The following is an 11,396-nucleotide window of genomic DNA, read 5'->3' as shown; positions in this document are numbered from 1 at the left end:
TCTCTCTCTCTCTCTCTCTCTCTCTCACACACACACACACACACACACACACACACACACACACACACACACACACATCCACACACGCCGGTCCAGGCATTGGTGATGCCTGTTTTAACTTCAAAAAAGCAAACCAGTAGTGGAGAGGGCCGAAGTGGGCAGGGACCCCAAGAGAACCTTGGAGCAGCAGCGGGCACCTGCTCGGGTTGTGGGCAGTGTCCCAGGGAGACAGTGCCTGCAGAATGCCCAGACTTTTCCACTGTACTGCGGGACACAGTATCCTTCCCTGGCTGGCTAGCTTGAAAGCCAATGGGGAGATCCTCAGCAGTGGGCCAGAAGGGCTGGCTGTGTGCTCAGAGCTCTGGAGTGGAGGGGCGCGGCCGGGACCACGGGATCTGGGTGCTAGGAGCCAGGCCACTGGGTGGCCCCCTGCCCGGCGCGCCCCGGATGCCTGGAGCTGACTAGTGGCCTCGGGAGGCCTAGAAAGAGCAGAGTAAACACAGCGCTGCGGGGCCCGCCCCCACCTCTGCCCGCTCTGGGTGCTGCGGCGTCGCTGAGCCCCCACCCCCGCCCCGGGGTGCCACAGCCTGGACTGGCGGGCTAGGACCGCGCTCTGTGCGGGTCCCTCGGAGCGCCTGGCTGTCCCGCCCCGCCTGGCCGGGCCCCTCGGGCGGGCTAGAGCCCTGCTTTGCTCTTTTCGTTGGCCAAGCACAATTGTGTTATTGGAGATAATGAATTCAATCCCCATCAAAGGGCATTAGGCTTGCCCCGGCCCTAGAGTTGCTGGTGCCTTTTTTTAAAACTAGAAATGAAAGGCTGAGGAGAAGAAGAAGAAAATCTCTGGGGGAGCCTTTCCCCTGATCGCTGCTTTTGAAGTGAAGGGGCTCGGGCATTGTTGTTCACCTCGCGGCCCATAAGGCTGAAGAAAGCCCGGGCTTTTGATGGGCTGAGAACCGCCTCGGCAATGAGCGCCACGTCGGGCCGCTCGGCCTGCGGGCAGCATATGTCTCAGGGCACCCGGGCACCGTCTGGCGGGCTGGCGGGAACGTGGAAGGAGGCTCGGTCCTGAGGGCCTGGGGCTGGACCCAAGACCAGCACCCAGAGGCGAGGACTCTGGGGCCTGTCCAGGAGTGGGTCCTCCTACGGATTTAGTGGGTTGGCAGAGGAGTACCGGGGGCTGGTAACTTTTAGGAGCCAAGCCCACCCTTCCTTCGGGGAAAGTAGGAGTTTCAGTGAGGGCCGCAGGCCCGGCTGATTGGAGTCATTCTTTCTGAATCCCGAGTCCCAGTCTGAATGTGTAGGTGTGCGCTCAAAATGGGATAGTTGAGGGTTTTCCACGAGGGACAGCGGATGCACGCCCTCCACGCGGCGGTGTTCTTGGCAGACAATTGCCCCAGGGGCGCACTGGTTGCAAAATTCTTACGCATCCAGGGCACTGGGTCACCTTTTGTAAAAACTTATTGCGGCCATTTATTTTCATTGCCCCAAAGCGAACTTGCCCCACCTGGATCCAAGCGATCTGCCTTCCACCCTAGGCCTCCTCTGAACAACTCTTTGGTGGCCGAGTTGGTCACAGTAACCCTGCCGCTCCTTCCAGGGCCCACCCCATCGCGGACCTCCTCCCTCTACCCGAAGGATCCGGGTTATCCGCCCCATTAATATATTAGCCAGGCATAACACAAAGGAAGCGCGTGTCGGCAGAAGGCCTAGTGACTCTAGGGAGAGACCGGGAAACCTGGACAATGCCCTGCCCACTTCACCGCTCTGTGCAGACCCAACCGGTGGATTGGCTTCCACCTGGGGAAAGCTTAGGACGACGCGGCGGGAGCTGGGGCTCAGTTTTGCCCAGTGGCTGTGGGGTTGGAGTTCTTAGCTGCCTCCTAGGAATGAAGCTCAAAGTCCCAGGTGGAACCCAGAGCTAGACAAACGTTCTCCCAAACGTCCCAGACCCCTAGTCAATGCAGAGAAAATGAGTGCTGGGGAGCGCAGAAGATACCAGATATCTATTCCCTTCCTCCTGCGAAAAGGGCTCTTAAAATTACGTCTGCAAACGAAACAAACCTCCACAGAGATCCTTACATTTTTCTCATTAAATTCATGTTTAAAAAACAACTCCTTGGTGTCAGAGAAACGGAAGGAAAGAAGAAAAAGAAAACCTTAGCCTGAGGACGTAATAGGACTAGCAACTTCAGAGGAGGGGGGAAACAGCCGAAGAGGATTCCTGTCAATTCATTGTTCCCTATTTCCCCCGCATTGCCTTGGAGCGGAGGGGAGAATTTCCAGGTGGTTTCTCTTAGCTTCAGGGGCGGGGGAAAGTGGAAGGCAACCTCACCAGGAGAACTTTGACTCAGGTTTCTCCCCGGCGTCCCTGGTCAGGTTCTGAACCGGATTTCAACAGACTAACCTGGATTCGAAAGTCCAGAATACAGTCCTCTCCTTCCCAGATTTTAAGGGACGGTAGGGGTATCTTGTCTCTAAATTCCAAGCTGACTAGAGTGTTAGCGAACTCCAAAGTGTCCTGGGGCGGCTCCTATGAGCCTCGGGTGGGGGATGGGGGCTGCAGAAGGAAAGTGAGCCCTCAGGTGTGTTAGAATCGCGGCCAAAGTGATTGGAGATGTGGGGACGAAGGTGAGGGGAAGAAAGCTAGTATATGAACGAATGCCCCCCCCCCAACAGGTTTTTAAGTGTTTGGAGTGGGAAAACGTGTGTTTTACAGGTGACAACTGAACTTCCTAGGTATTCTCGGTCCCACAACGCTTCCTAACAAGGCTGGAGAATAGGGGGCGGGGGTGAGGGTTACAATCCCAGCTGTGCAAAGTTCAACGAATGGAGCTGGCCTGGGAGGCAAAATGAGAAACTCCAGTGGGATAATTATGCCCCAAACTCAACTATTTGGAAGGAAAAGATTGAAAGAAATGTGTTGCCAAATGTATTTAAACATACGAAATAATAACCTTAGGTAGAAATAAAACTTACCAACGTGACTACTTTTAAAAGCCCGTCTCCACAGTAGGTTGGTGCTAAGGGTGCTGTGAGCTAGGCTGTGGCATTTTGCGCCTACATTCTTCGTCTCATGAGACTCTTCTGAGGTTTAATTACTCTTTCAATTCGGGTAATTTTTATACCTAAATTTAAGCATATTTTGATTACCTTTTTAGGTCAGGGTGGCTTATAATAATCTCTGTGCACCCAATTATCTGGAATCAAGAGGGCATTCTCTTAGCTGCATTTAGTTGCAAAACACAGCCACAATTCAGTTAATTTTAAAGACAATTTAAAAACTTTATTAAATACATACTACATAATTTAAGCAATTTTATTTTTCAATGAGTTTTCCCCTCTTGACATATTGAAGTGTCACATTAAAATACATTATAGCTAAATGTTCTATGATATTACTGCTAAATCAACAGAAAACCAATTGATCTTGAGGAAAGGTTAATTAATTTGGGCTACAGGTCTCCCACTTTCATCTGCAATGAAAAGAATTTCTATTGATCACGGCAGGTTTTTTTTGTAAAGAAACTTAATAAGCATTTTCATGGAACTGAGATCAATATTTTAAATGACAAAACAACAGAATTTTGTAATTTTAGCATTCTTAGAATGTGCTCTTGTAGTGGCTCATTCAAAACGGTAAATTGAAGAAAAAATGCTTAGCAGTTTCGATAAAATCCGCCTTCTAAAAAAAGAAAGCATAAGTTAAGAACTTCACTAGCATGCATTTGTTTCGCTTATTATTTCCCGTTCGTCTATTCTGCAGGGCGGAGAGCCACGAAGGGACAACAGAAACTGAATTTTATCTTTGAGATTTAAGGTGGTCTCAGCCGATCTCCCAGAAATCGGCTTGAACTGCCGTCTGTTTGGGAACGCTTCAGAGTTATTTAGTTTTCCTAAATAGGCCATTTTTATTTATCTTGTGTTCCTTTTGTTTTGTTTTGTTTTTTGAATCGCGTTTAAAACTGTTTGAGAGTTGAGCTTCCAAACACAAGGTGGAAAGTAATCATGGGCGCCATGTGAGCTCTCCCCAAACGCTTTTCTGTGTGACTGTTTGCTCCGCGGCGTGGTAGAGGGATCAGAGGGCCCCTGGAGCTTTCCACTTGGGTCAGTTGGAAGCTTTTTCCCTCTTTGCTGCCCTCGCTTCCAGCCCCTCCCCCACCTAGAGCAAAATTCCTAAAATCTCATCTCTGGGAGTGGACTGCACCCTGTGCGTGCCCTTTCTGGCCATGGGAGCATCGGTGAAGAAATCAGGGACCCGGGGACCAAAGCCAGACAGAGGCGGAGGTGGAGGCTGCCGGGGTGGCTAGCAGGCGGTGCTCTCGGGAGGGTCCCTGCGCGCCCTTGGAAGCACAGATGTTTTCTTCCTGGCCCCGGCGCTTCACCCTCGTCGACGATCCGGCGTTTGTGTGTCCGGGTTTCCGAGGAAGGGATTACGCAGCGGGAACGGCTCTGCCAGCCTGGCCGCGGGGTGGGCCAGAGACCCGGCGCCCGGCCTCCTTTGTTGACTTTTAGGTCTGTGGCTCAACAGAAGATTTATTCGCTAGGAGGGGAAAATGCCCAAACAATGAAGAACTAACTGCATTTGTCACCTCAGGATTCTTGCGCCGTTCGCTCTGCCCCCTCTTCCCCAGCAACCATCTGTCCTGGGCCTCCAGCCCGCGTGCGTCTCTAGGCGCGCATCGTCCCGAGGAGGCAGAGAGCATAGTCGCAGAACCGGGCGAGAAACCCTCGGGACCCGAGCATGGCCCGCAGGAGCCTGTGAGCTAAGCCGGAGCTGCGGCTCTCACTTCCCGCATCCCCCGTCACTGAAGAGGCCTGGACCACAGGCACCCGGTTCCCACAAACCCCGAAAACTCTGTGCTGAGAGTAAAGGAGCAAGAACTAAGGCCGACACAAAGCTGGAGGAGGAAGGGTCTGCACAAAAATCAAACCTCCTTTCAGGGCCGTATGAGAAATGCACAGGCCGAAGTGACACATTTATTTTACATGAGAGTTTGAATGTGCCCGCGTTTGTTTACCCGTTATATGTGTAACTGTTGAGACCGAAAGCCCTTTCGTCTTTGGGGTATGCTTGTTGGTCCTTTAGAAGACTTCGAATTAAGTTTTGAAATTACTCACGCCAGCAATTTCTCTTCCCTCCTCCTTTCATTACTGGCAGAAAGCGGAGCAGGGATTTCTGGATTTTTCTCAAGTGCTCCGCGGCACCCCTTCTCTCATCTAGGGAGGTAATTACGCGATAATTAAGCGACTGGCACGGCTCTTTTTATCTTGTCTGTGCTGTGGAGTGCTGCGATCAAAGTAAAGACTGCCCAAGTTCAAGCCCTAGAGAGGATGGAGTTCACACACAAGGGCTCTGGCAGGCCAGCCTCGACTCGGGCTGGTGCTGCTGTTATTGTTGGTGTCAATCCGAACAAGCCTTACAAAGAAATAGGTGGACTGGAAAGTGAGCCTACTATCAAAGGAGATTAATGATTTTGTGATCTCAAGCAACTATGGGGGTGTGAAGTTGCTTTTCAAAGCTTCTTACAAGGCAAACAAATCATCAGGTTTAAGTTCTTAGAAACAATATTTCAAAAATATCTTCACAAAACACAAAACAGCAGCTACCCTGAAACACTCACAAAGCTTCCCCCGCAGGAATGAATTAACTGCCCTCCTCCCCACCCTCCAAACCGACCATGATAGGCTAAGTTTTGTTTCTCCTTTAATAGGAGGGTTCAGAGTCTCCAGTAGATAACTTAATTTTAACAGCCACAGCTGCTATTTTCTTCTCATTCAAAAACTCCTCGAATTAAAAAAAAATAGAGAATTAATAATTTAATTTCAAACAAGGAGAAAAAAACACCCTAAAAAGAGACATCGAAGGCTTAAAAACCCCATATCCCACCCCCACATAAAAACTAAAATAAACACTACTGAGAATAAGAAATTTTAAAAATATCAGTTCTTGGAATAAAGTAGGAATAAAGTAAATAAAGTAGATAAAGTAGGTTTTCTGCCTACTTTAATTGAATTTCTTTCACGACATTTTACTAGTTACGCATTTGCTTAAGCTGTAGATGAAACCATTTTATTTATATTAAATATAAGAATCTGAAAATATTCTATGCAGAAGATCTATTTTGGATTTAAATTAAAGATCTGTTTTGTATTTTAAGTGAAGGAAAATGACAGAAATTCTTTGTTGTTAACATCTGATTTATTTAAATTCCTTAACTGCAAATGATCGGGAACATATTCCACAGATTAAAATCTTGTATTATTTTTGTTACTTAAATCAAAATATCTTCATTACAATCACATTGATAAAAATTAACATTTTTAAATTTGTAATTTTAACCATCATTTAAAGCAATCTCAGCTGTAAAGGAAAGGGAGAAAACATGCAATAAATTAACATTGAGGCGGTGAAGAGGAATCAGAGTGAAACCCGCTTGTCTAAGACTAATACCATGTCCAGCTGTGGAAAGTGCATTAACACTGGATGAAGGGAGCATGTGCCGGCAAGAACTAAAATGGCCACAACGGGGACTTTGGAACGTTGGACACGATTTTGCAATGTGTCTCTTATAACTTCTCTCTCCTCAATAATATACTTCCTTTTTTTCCCTGCGGGGTATCCTTTAAATGGTATACATACACAAAAGCTAATTTTATATATGTGACCTCAGAATGAGATGACCATGGCACTCTGCAGAGCAAGGAGCAGAGTTAGGAGGGAATTGGTTCTCGGGGGTCATGTGCGGGTAGAGAAGACAATCCAGTGTGGAGGGGATCCTTGTAACTTGGTCAGGCAATTTCTGAAAATGTTGCGCGTCTATTACCTACGTATTACTTCTACATGTTATGCAAAAGTGGACGAGGTCTTCGTATGTGAGCGTGACTAAGTCCACAGACAATATATATATATGTGTATTTCATTGAAAGGCATCCACTATCTGAATGCATCGGGAATGTAAGCTGAAAACAAATGGCTCTCACGTATGTAACCTGTTTATACCTTACCATGGCATCATGGCAGTACTGTCTTTCAGTACTCTCAAGAGCCCTTACTGTCTGTTCCTTTCTTTACTGAGTTAAGAGTATTGCCACAGACCTGTAAACTCTTGTGATGGGCCTAGGTAAGGAGGGGCAGCAACAACAACAAACAACAACAACAAAAGCACAAACAAATAGTTTACAGACTTGACCATTTTCTTTTTTAAATAAGCCCTGCACAGACTAGGATGTGCCCACAGGGGAAAGACTGAACGGGGACGAGGGCAAGGAAGGAGGAAGATTTTCTTTATATACATTTATGGATCATTATTAAACTTCGCAGGAAAAAATGTTGATATGGAGTCGGTTGTATTTGTAATAATACACACAACAAGTGTTGAATACAATAATAAAAGTAACAGTCCTTTGCACTGGGGAAAATTGTGCATGAAAAATAAAAAGAGTTGGGATTTTTGTTATGTGGTTGGTTTGGTGTTGTGTGGTTTCGTTTGCTGTTGGTTTTTCTCTCCTGCTACCAGGTTGGTCATGCAGACAAACCCCCAGTCCTGGGAGCTAGGAAGTATTTAGCACGGGTCTGGAATACACACCTTGGTAGTAGGCCGGCTCCAGTGCTGAGGGCTCGATGGGGCTCCTTGCGGCCACTGAGGCGCTGCCAAGGGGCAGACTGGCGGGCAAGGTGGCACCATAGGGAGAGTACTGCAGCGCCTGCTCATAGGCCTTGAAGTCCAGCTTGTGCTGCTGCTCCGAGGAGGACATGAGGTTGTTGATGGAGAACGGGTGGTTAAATGAGTAGTGGGGGTCCCCTTTCAGGTGCAGCTGCGATTCGTGGGGTGCCAGGCCGTGCGCCGGGTGAGACGGGGGTACAGATGCCAGCGCCCCTGGCCCGGAGCTTATGGGGGGCGCCGAGGAAGAGGCTGGGGACTTCAACTCCGAAGCGCCCCCTGTCGCCGTGGCCCCGCTGTGGTCCAGAGTCTGGGGGCTGGCGGCGGGCCCGGGGGCCGGCGCGCCCTCTAGCTGACCAGCCTTTCCGTGCACACCCCGGTGAAGGGGCGACTCGGCGGGGTTACCGGCGCCGGAGGGGTCCTTACGGCTTTCGGGGCCACCCTTGGAGCCGCCGCCCCCGCTCCCACCTCCGGCCCCCGGCTGCTTCTCACACTTGAAGCGCTTTTGACGGCGCAAATAGCAGCCGTTCTCGAACATGTTGCCGGAGTCCGGGTGCAGCGTCCAGTAGGAGCCCTTGCCCGGCTTGTCCGGGGACCGTGCCACCTTGACGAAACAGTCGTTGAAAGACAGCGAGTGGCGGATGGAGTTCTGCCAGCGCTGCTGGTTTTGACGGTAATAGGGGAAGAGGTCCATGATCCACTGGTAGATCTCACTCAGCGTGAGCATCTTACTAGGCGCCTGCTGGATGGCCATGGTGATGAGCGAGATGTAGGAATAGGGCGGCTTGGCGTGCGGGTAGCTGCGCTTGAACGTCTTGGCGTCGCCGCCGCCCCCGGCGCGGCTGCGGCCTAGGTTGGACGGCGCGTACGCCATGGGGCTCATGCACGGGTTCATGGCGGCCGCGTAGGGGCTCAGGCCGTTCATAGAGGCCGCGGGCTGCGCGCCCATGGAGCCCATGCCTCCTGGGCTCAGCGCTGCACCCATGGCAGTGACGCCTGCCGCCGTCATGCTGTTCATGGCGCCTGCAGAGGCCCCGGGCATGCCGGCCACAGCACCGGGACTCAAGCCTGCTCCTAGGCCCGGGTTGGCATAGGACATGTTGAAGGAAGCCGGTGTCATGTTGCCGCTCGTGGTCATGGTGTTCATGGTCATGTAGGTGTTCATGGAGTTCATGGAGCCCAGGCCGGAGTTCATATTGCTGACAGGGACAGAGGAGTAGGCCTGGAGCGGAGACAGCGAGTGGAAGAGGCCCCGAAGGGCGGAGTTAGTAGTGCGCCCAGGAGTTTGGCTGGCCAGCGGCGAGCCCCAGGGCGAGCGAACAGCGTTTCTGCAAAGCTCAGAAACTCCCCAGCCTGGGCAAACTGTTGGGCGCCCTTCCCTGGCCTAGCAAAGATGGCTTACACGGCAGGGGGGACATCCTAGCGCTGCAGGCAGGAAAGATTAGCGCTCACAGAAAATATGTCCCCGGGAAGATGCGTAATCGCCTTACATGCCTGGATCAGGAGCTGGTTTCTAGGGGTCCCCCCTTCGTTTTCATCCACGGCAGGCTGTACCCATGTAGCCACCCCAGACCAGCCTAGACAAACTGCCTTTGGGCCAAATCCATTTTGAAACACCGAAAAGAGAATTTAAGTCTGAGCCTCTGCTTCTCACTTCACCCCTAAGGTGATATAGGTTCCACACAGGCCTGCTGGGTGATCAGCTTGGCACCAGTTAGGCCACCACCCTGCTGAGGTCTGGCAGGCGCCTCTGGCCGCAGAGCAGTAGGCATTGTGTTGGCTGCTGTTAAACTCTCACCCAGAGAGTCAATCGCCTACATGCCTGAAAGATCCCCCATCCCAATTACTCATCTCCCCGAAACTGTCTTTGTCTTAAGAGTTGGTGCCAAAAGATGGCTTTCTGCTATTATATTTAGAAGTAACGCTTTCCACCTATTTGTCACAGAGGCAATATTTTAAAAGAAGAAAACACACCAGCTAAATAAAATCCCGAGGAAAAAAATTAAATTAAAAATAAGAACAACACGGAGCGTACATTTATCTTAAAGTAACTACACGTACAGCTCTGCAAGCTATTAAAAAAAACCCTGCGTGAATTCTGTTACCTGTTTGCAGTCCTCTGACAACTGAAAAAAATGGTAACACAATTACACACACACACACACACACACACACACACACACACACACACACACACACACACTAACTGATAGCTGCTCCTTTTACCAAAGCCTGGCCTTTGAAACTACATGAGTAGTTTGGAATAATTTAAAATTCCCAAGCCAAACTCTACTTACTTTCTCTCAGTGCTATTCTGCTTCCTAATTCTCGGCTTTGAGATGTAAGAAAGCTCTTTCCACAGGGATCTGATCTTCTCTGGTGGGCCGAGATGACTGTGGCAAAGTAAACCCCTGAAAGTGGCCTGAGCTCCTATTAAAATCACCAGCAAGCAGAATCCTCACCCTTAGCAATCCAGAGAATAGCTAGGTGGTTAGGAAATACAGAGCCCCCGACATATATCTGCTTATCTGGTAATCTAACTGACAATATTGATGTCCTTAAATTTATGTTCATCAGCAAATGTAACCCCATCCGAAAACATAAGAGATGGATAGACCTAAATATGAAGACCCCAAAAGGTATGCTTCCCAAATAAACACAGAGACGAATGAATCAATTGACATGAAGGTATTTTCAGATTCTGTGCTTTTCTGTACAGATCTTAAAGTAGTTTTTACTTTGGGGTTTATTATTTAGTCCTCTCCCCAAGATCGCACGAGGCTTTCTCAGCAAGAGCTTCCTTTCAATAATGGTAATTAAACTTTTGAAGGAAATCGGCAGCTGTTTCTAGAAAAGTACTTTTAATAGGTAGCGGCCATGCCTGTACCTGATTTTCCTTGCAATGCTTTTGTGCACCATGTAAAATAAACCCCGTGAACATGCCACCAAGGGGACAATGAAGAGAAACAGGTTCTTGGCCCTGAGTTCTGGAAAATTATTCGATTCGCACTAGCGCCACCGAGCGGTTCTAGAGAGAAACGGTCACACTTTTCTACAAACTGGGCTTTTGAAGAGTAAGTTTTATAAAATTTAAAAATCCTTCATTATGAGGAAATCCAATTTCCGTAGCAGATCATTTTTATCCAAAGGCTTTGGCGAATTAAGTGGCGGGACCGAGAGGCCGCCCAGTGAGCGAACACCAACTTTCAGAGTTGCTTTTTTAACTCCGGGCCAGAGCCCGCCGGCCACCCCGCAGCTCCCGGGGCCAGGCTCCTGCTCCCGCTCTCCGGAGGGCAAAGGAAAGTGCTTGGCGGAGCGGGTGTTTTCAAAGCCCAGAGTTTCCTAAAACTCTCTTCTAGCTTCAAGCGCCAGGACCCACCGGGCAGCGGGCTGGCAGAGAAGCCGAGCGGGGGCCACAGTGGGAGCGGCGCCTCGGGCGAGCCGCCCCCAGCCCGCCCGCTCCAGTCCCCGCAGGCGCCCACCTCGCCGGGGTCTCTCCGGACACCGACTCTAGGGACGCCCCTCCGCCTTCCCGCCTCTCACCTCCTGCGTGTCCGCGTAGTAGCTGTTCCAGTCGCTGCTCTCATGCCCTTCCATCTTCACAGTCCCTAACATCCTGGAGTCACCCTGCCCGGCACAACCATCCAACCCTGTGCGGAGCGACGGGCGGGTGCGCTGCGCGCGGCAGCGGGGGAGGGGCGCGGGGCCGCGGCGGTCACCAGAGCGCTCGAGGGC

General features: G+C 50.3%; 1 protein-coding gene across 1 annotated transcript; it reads right to left on the bottom strand.

Annotated features, from left to right (window-relative positions):
- Nucleotides 1-6,323: 6,323 nt before the first annotated feature.
- Nucleotides 6,324-11,292, bottom strand: Foxa1 (forkhead box A1). Its single transcript, XM_005343707.2, has 2 exons — nt 11,205-11,292; nt 6,324-8,883 (listed from the first exon to the last, which is right to left on the bottom strand). The coding sequence occupies exons 1-2, from the start codon at nt 11,274-11,276 to the stop codon at nt 7,552-7,554; spliced, it is 1,404 nt and encodes a 467-aa protein (XP_005343764.1). The 5' UTR covers nt 11,277-11,292; the 3' UTR covers nt 6,324-7,551.
- Nucleotides 11,293-11,396: the final 104 nt, after the last annotated feature.

This window comes from Microtus ochrogaster, chromosome 1 (genome assembly GCF_000317375.1).
Source record: "Microtus ochrogaster isolate Prairie Vole_2 chromosome 1, MicOch1.0, whole genome shotgun sequence".
Taxonomy (NCBI): Eukaryota; Metazoa; Chordata; class Mammalia; order Rodentia; family Cricetidae; genus Microtus; species Microtus ochrogaster.
Note: the sequence above shows the minus strand (reverse complement) of the source record. Positions and strands in the feature narration are given on the sequence as shown.

Excerpts from the sequence above, each read along its gene's own strand:
- Foxa1 (XM_005343707.2), bottom strand. The coding sequence starts at position 11,276 with ATGTTAGGGACTGTGAAGATGGAAGGGCATGAGAGCAGCGACTGGAAC. Across the intron at positions 8,884-11,204 it reads ACTACGCGGACACGCAGGAG|GCCTACTCCTCTGTCCCTGT; the intron begins GTGAGAGGCGGG and ends TCTCCGCTCCAG.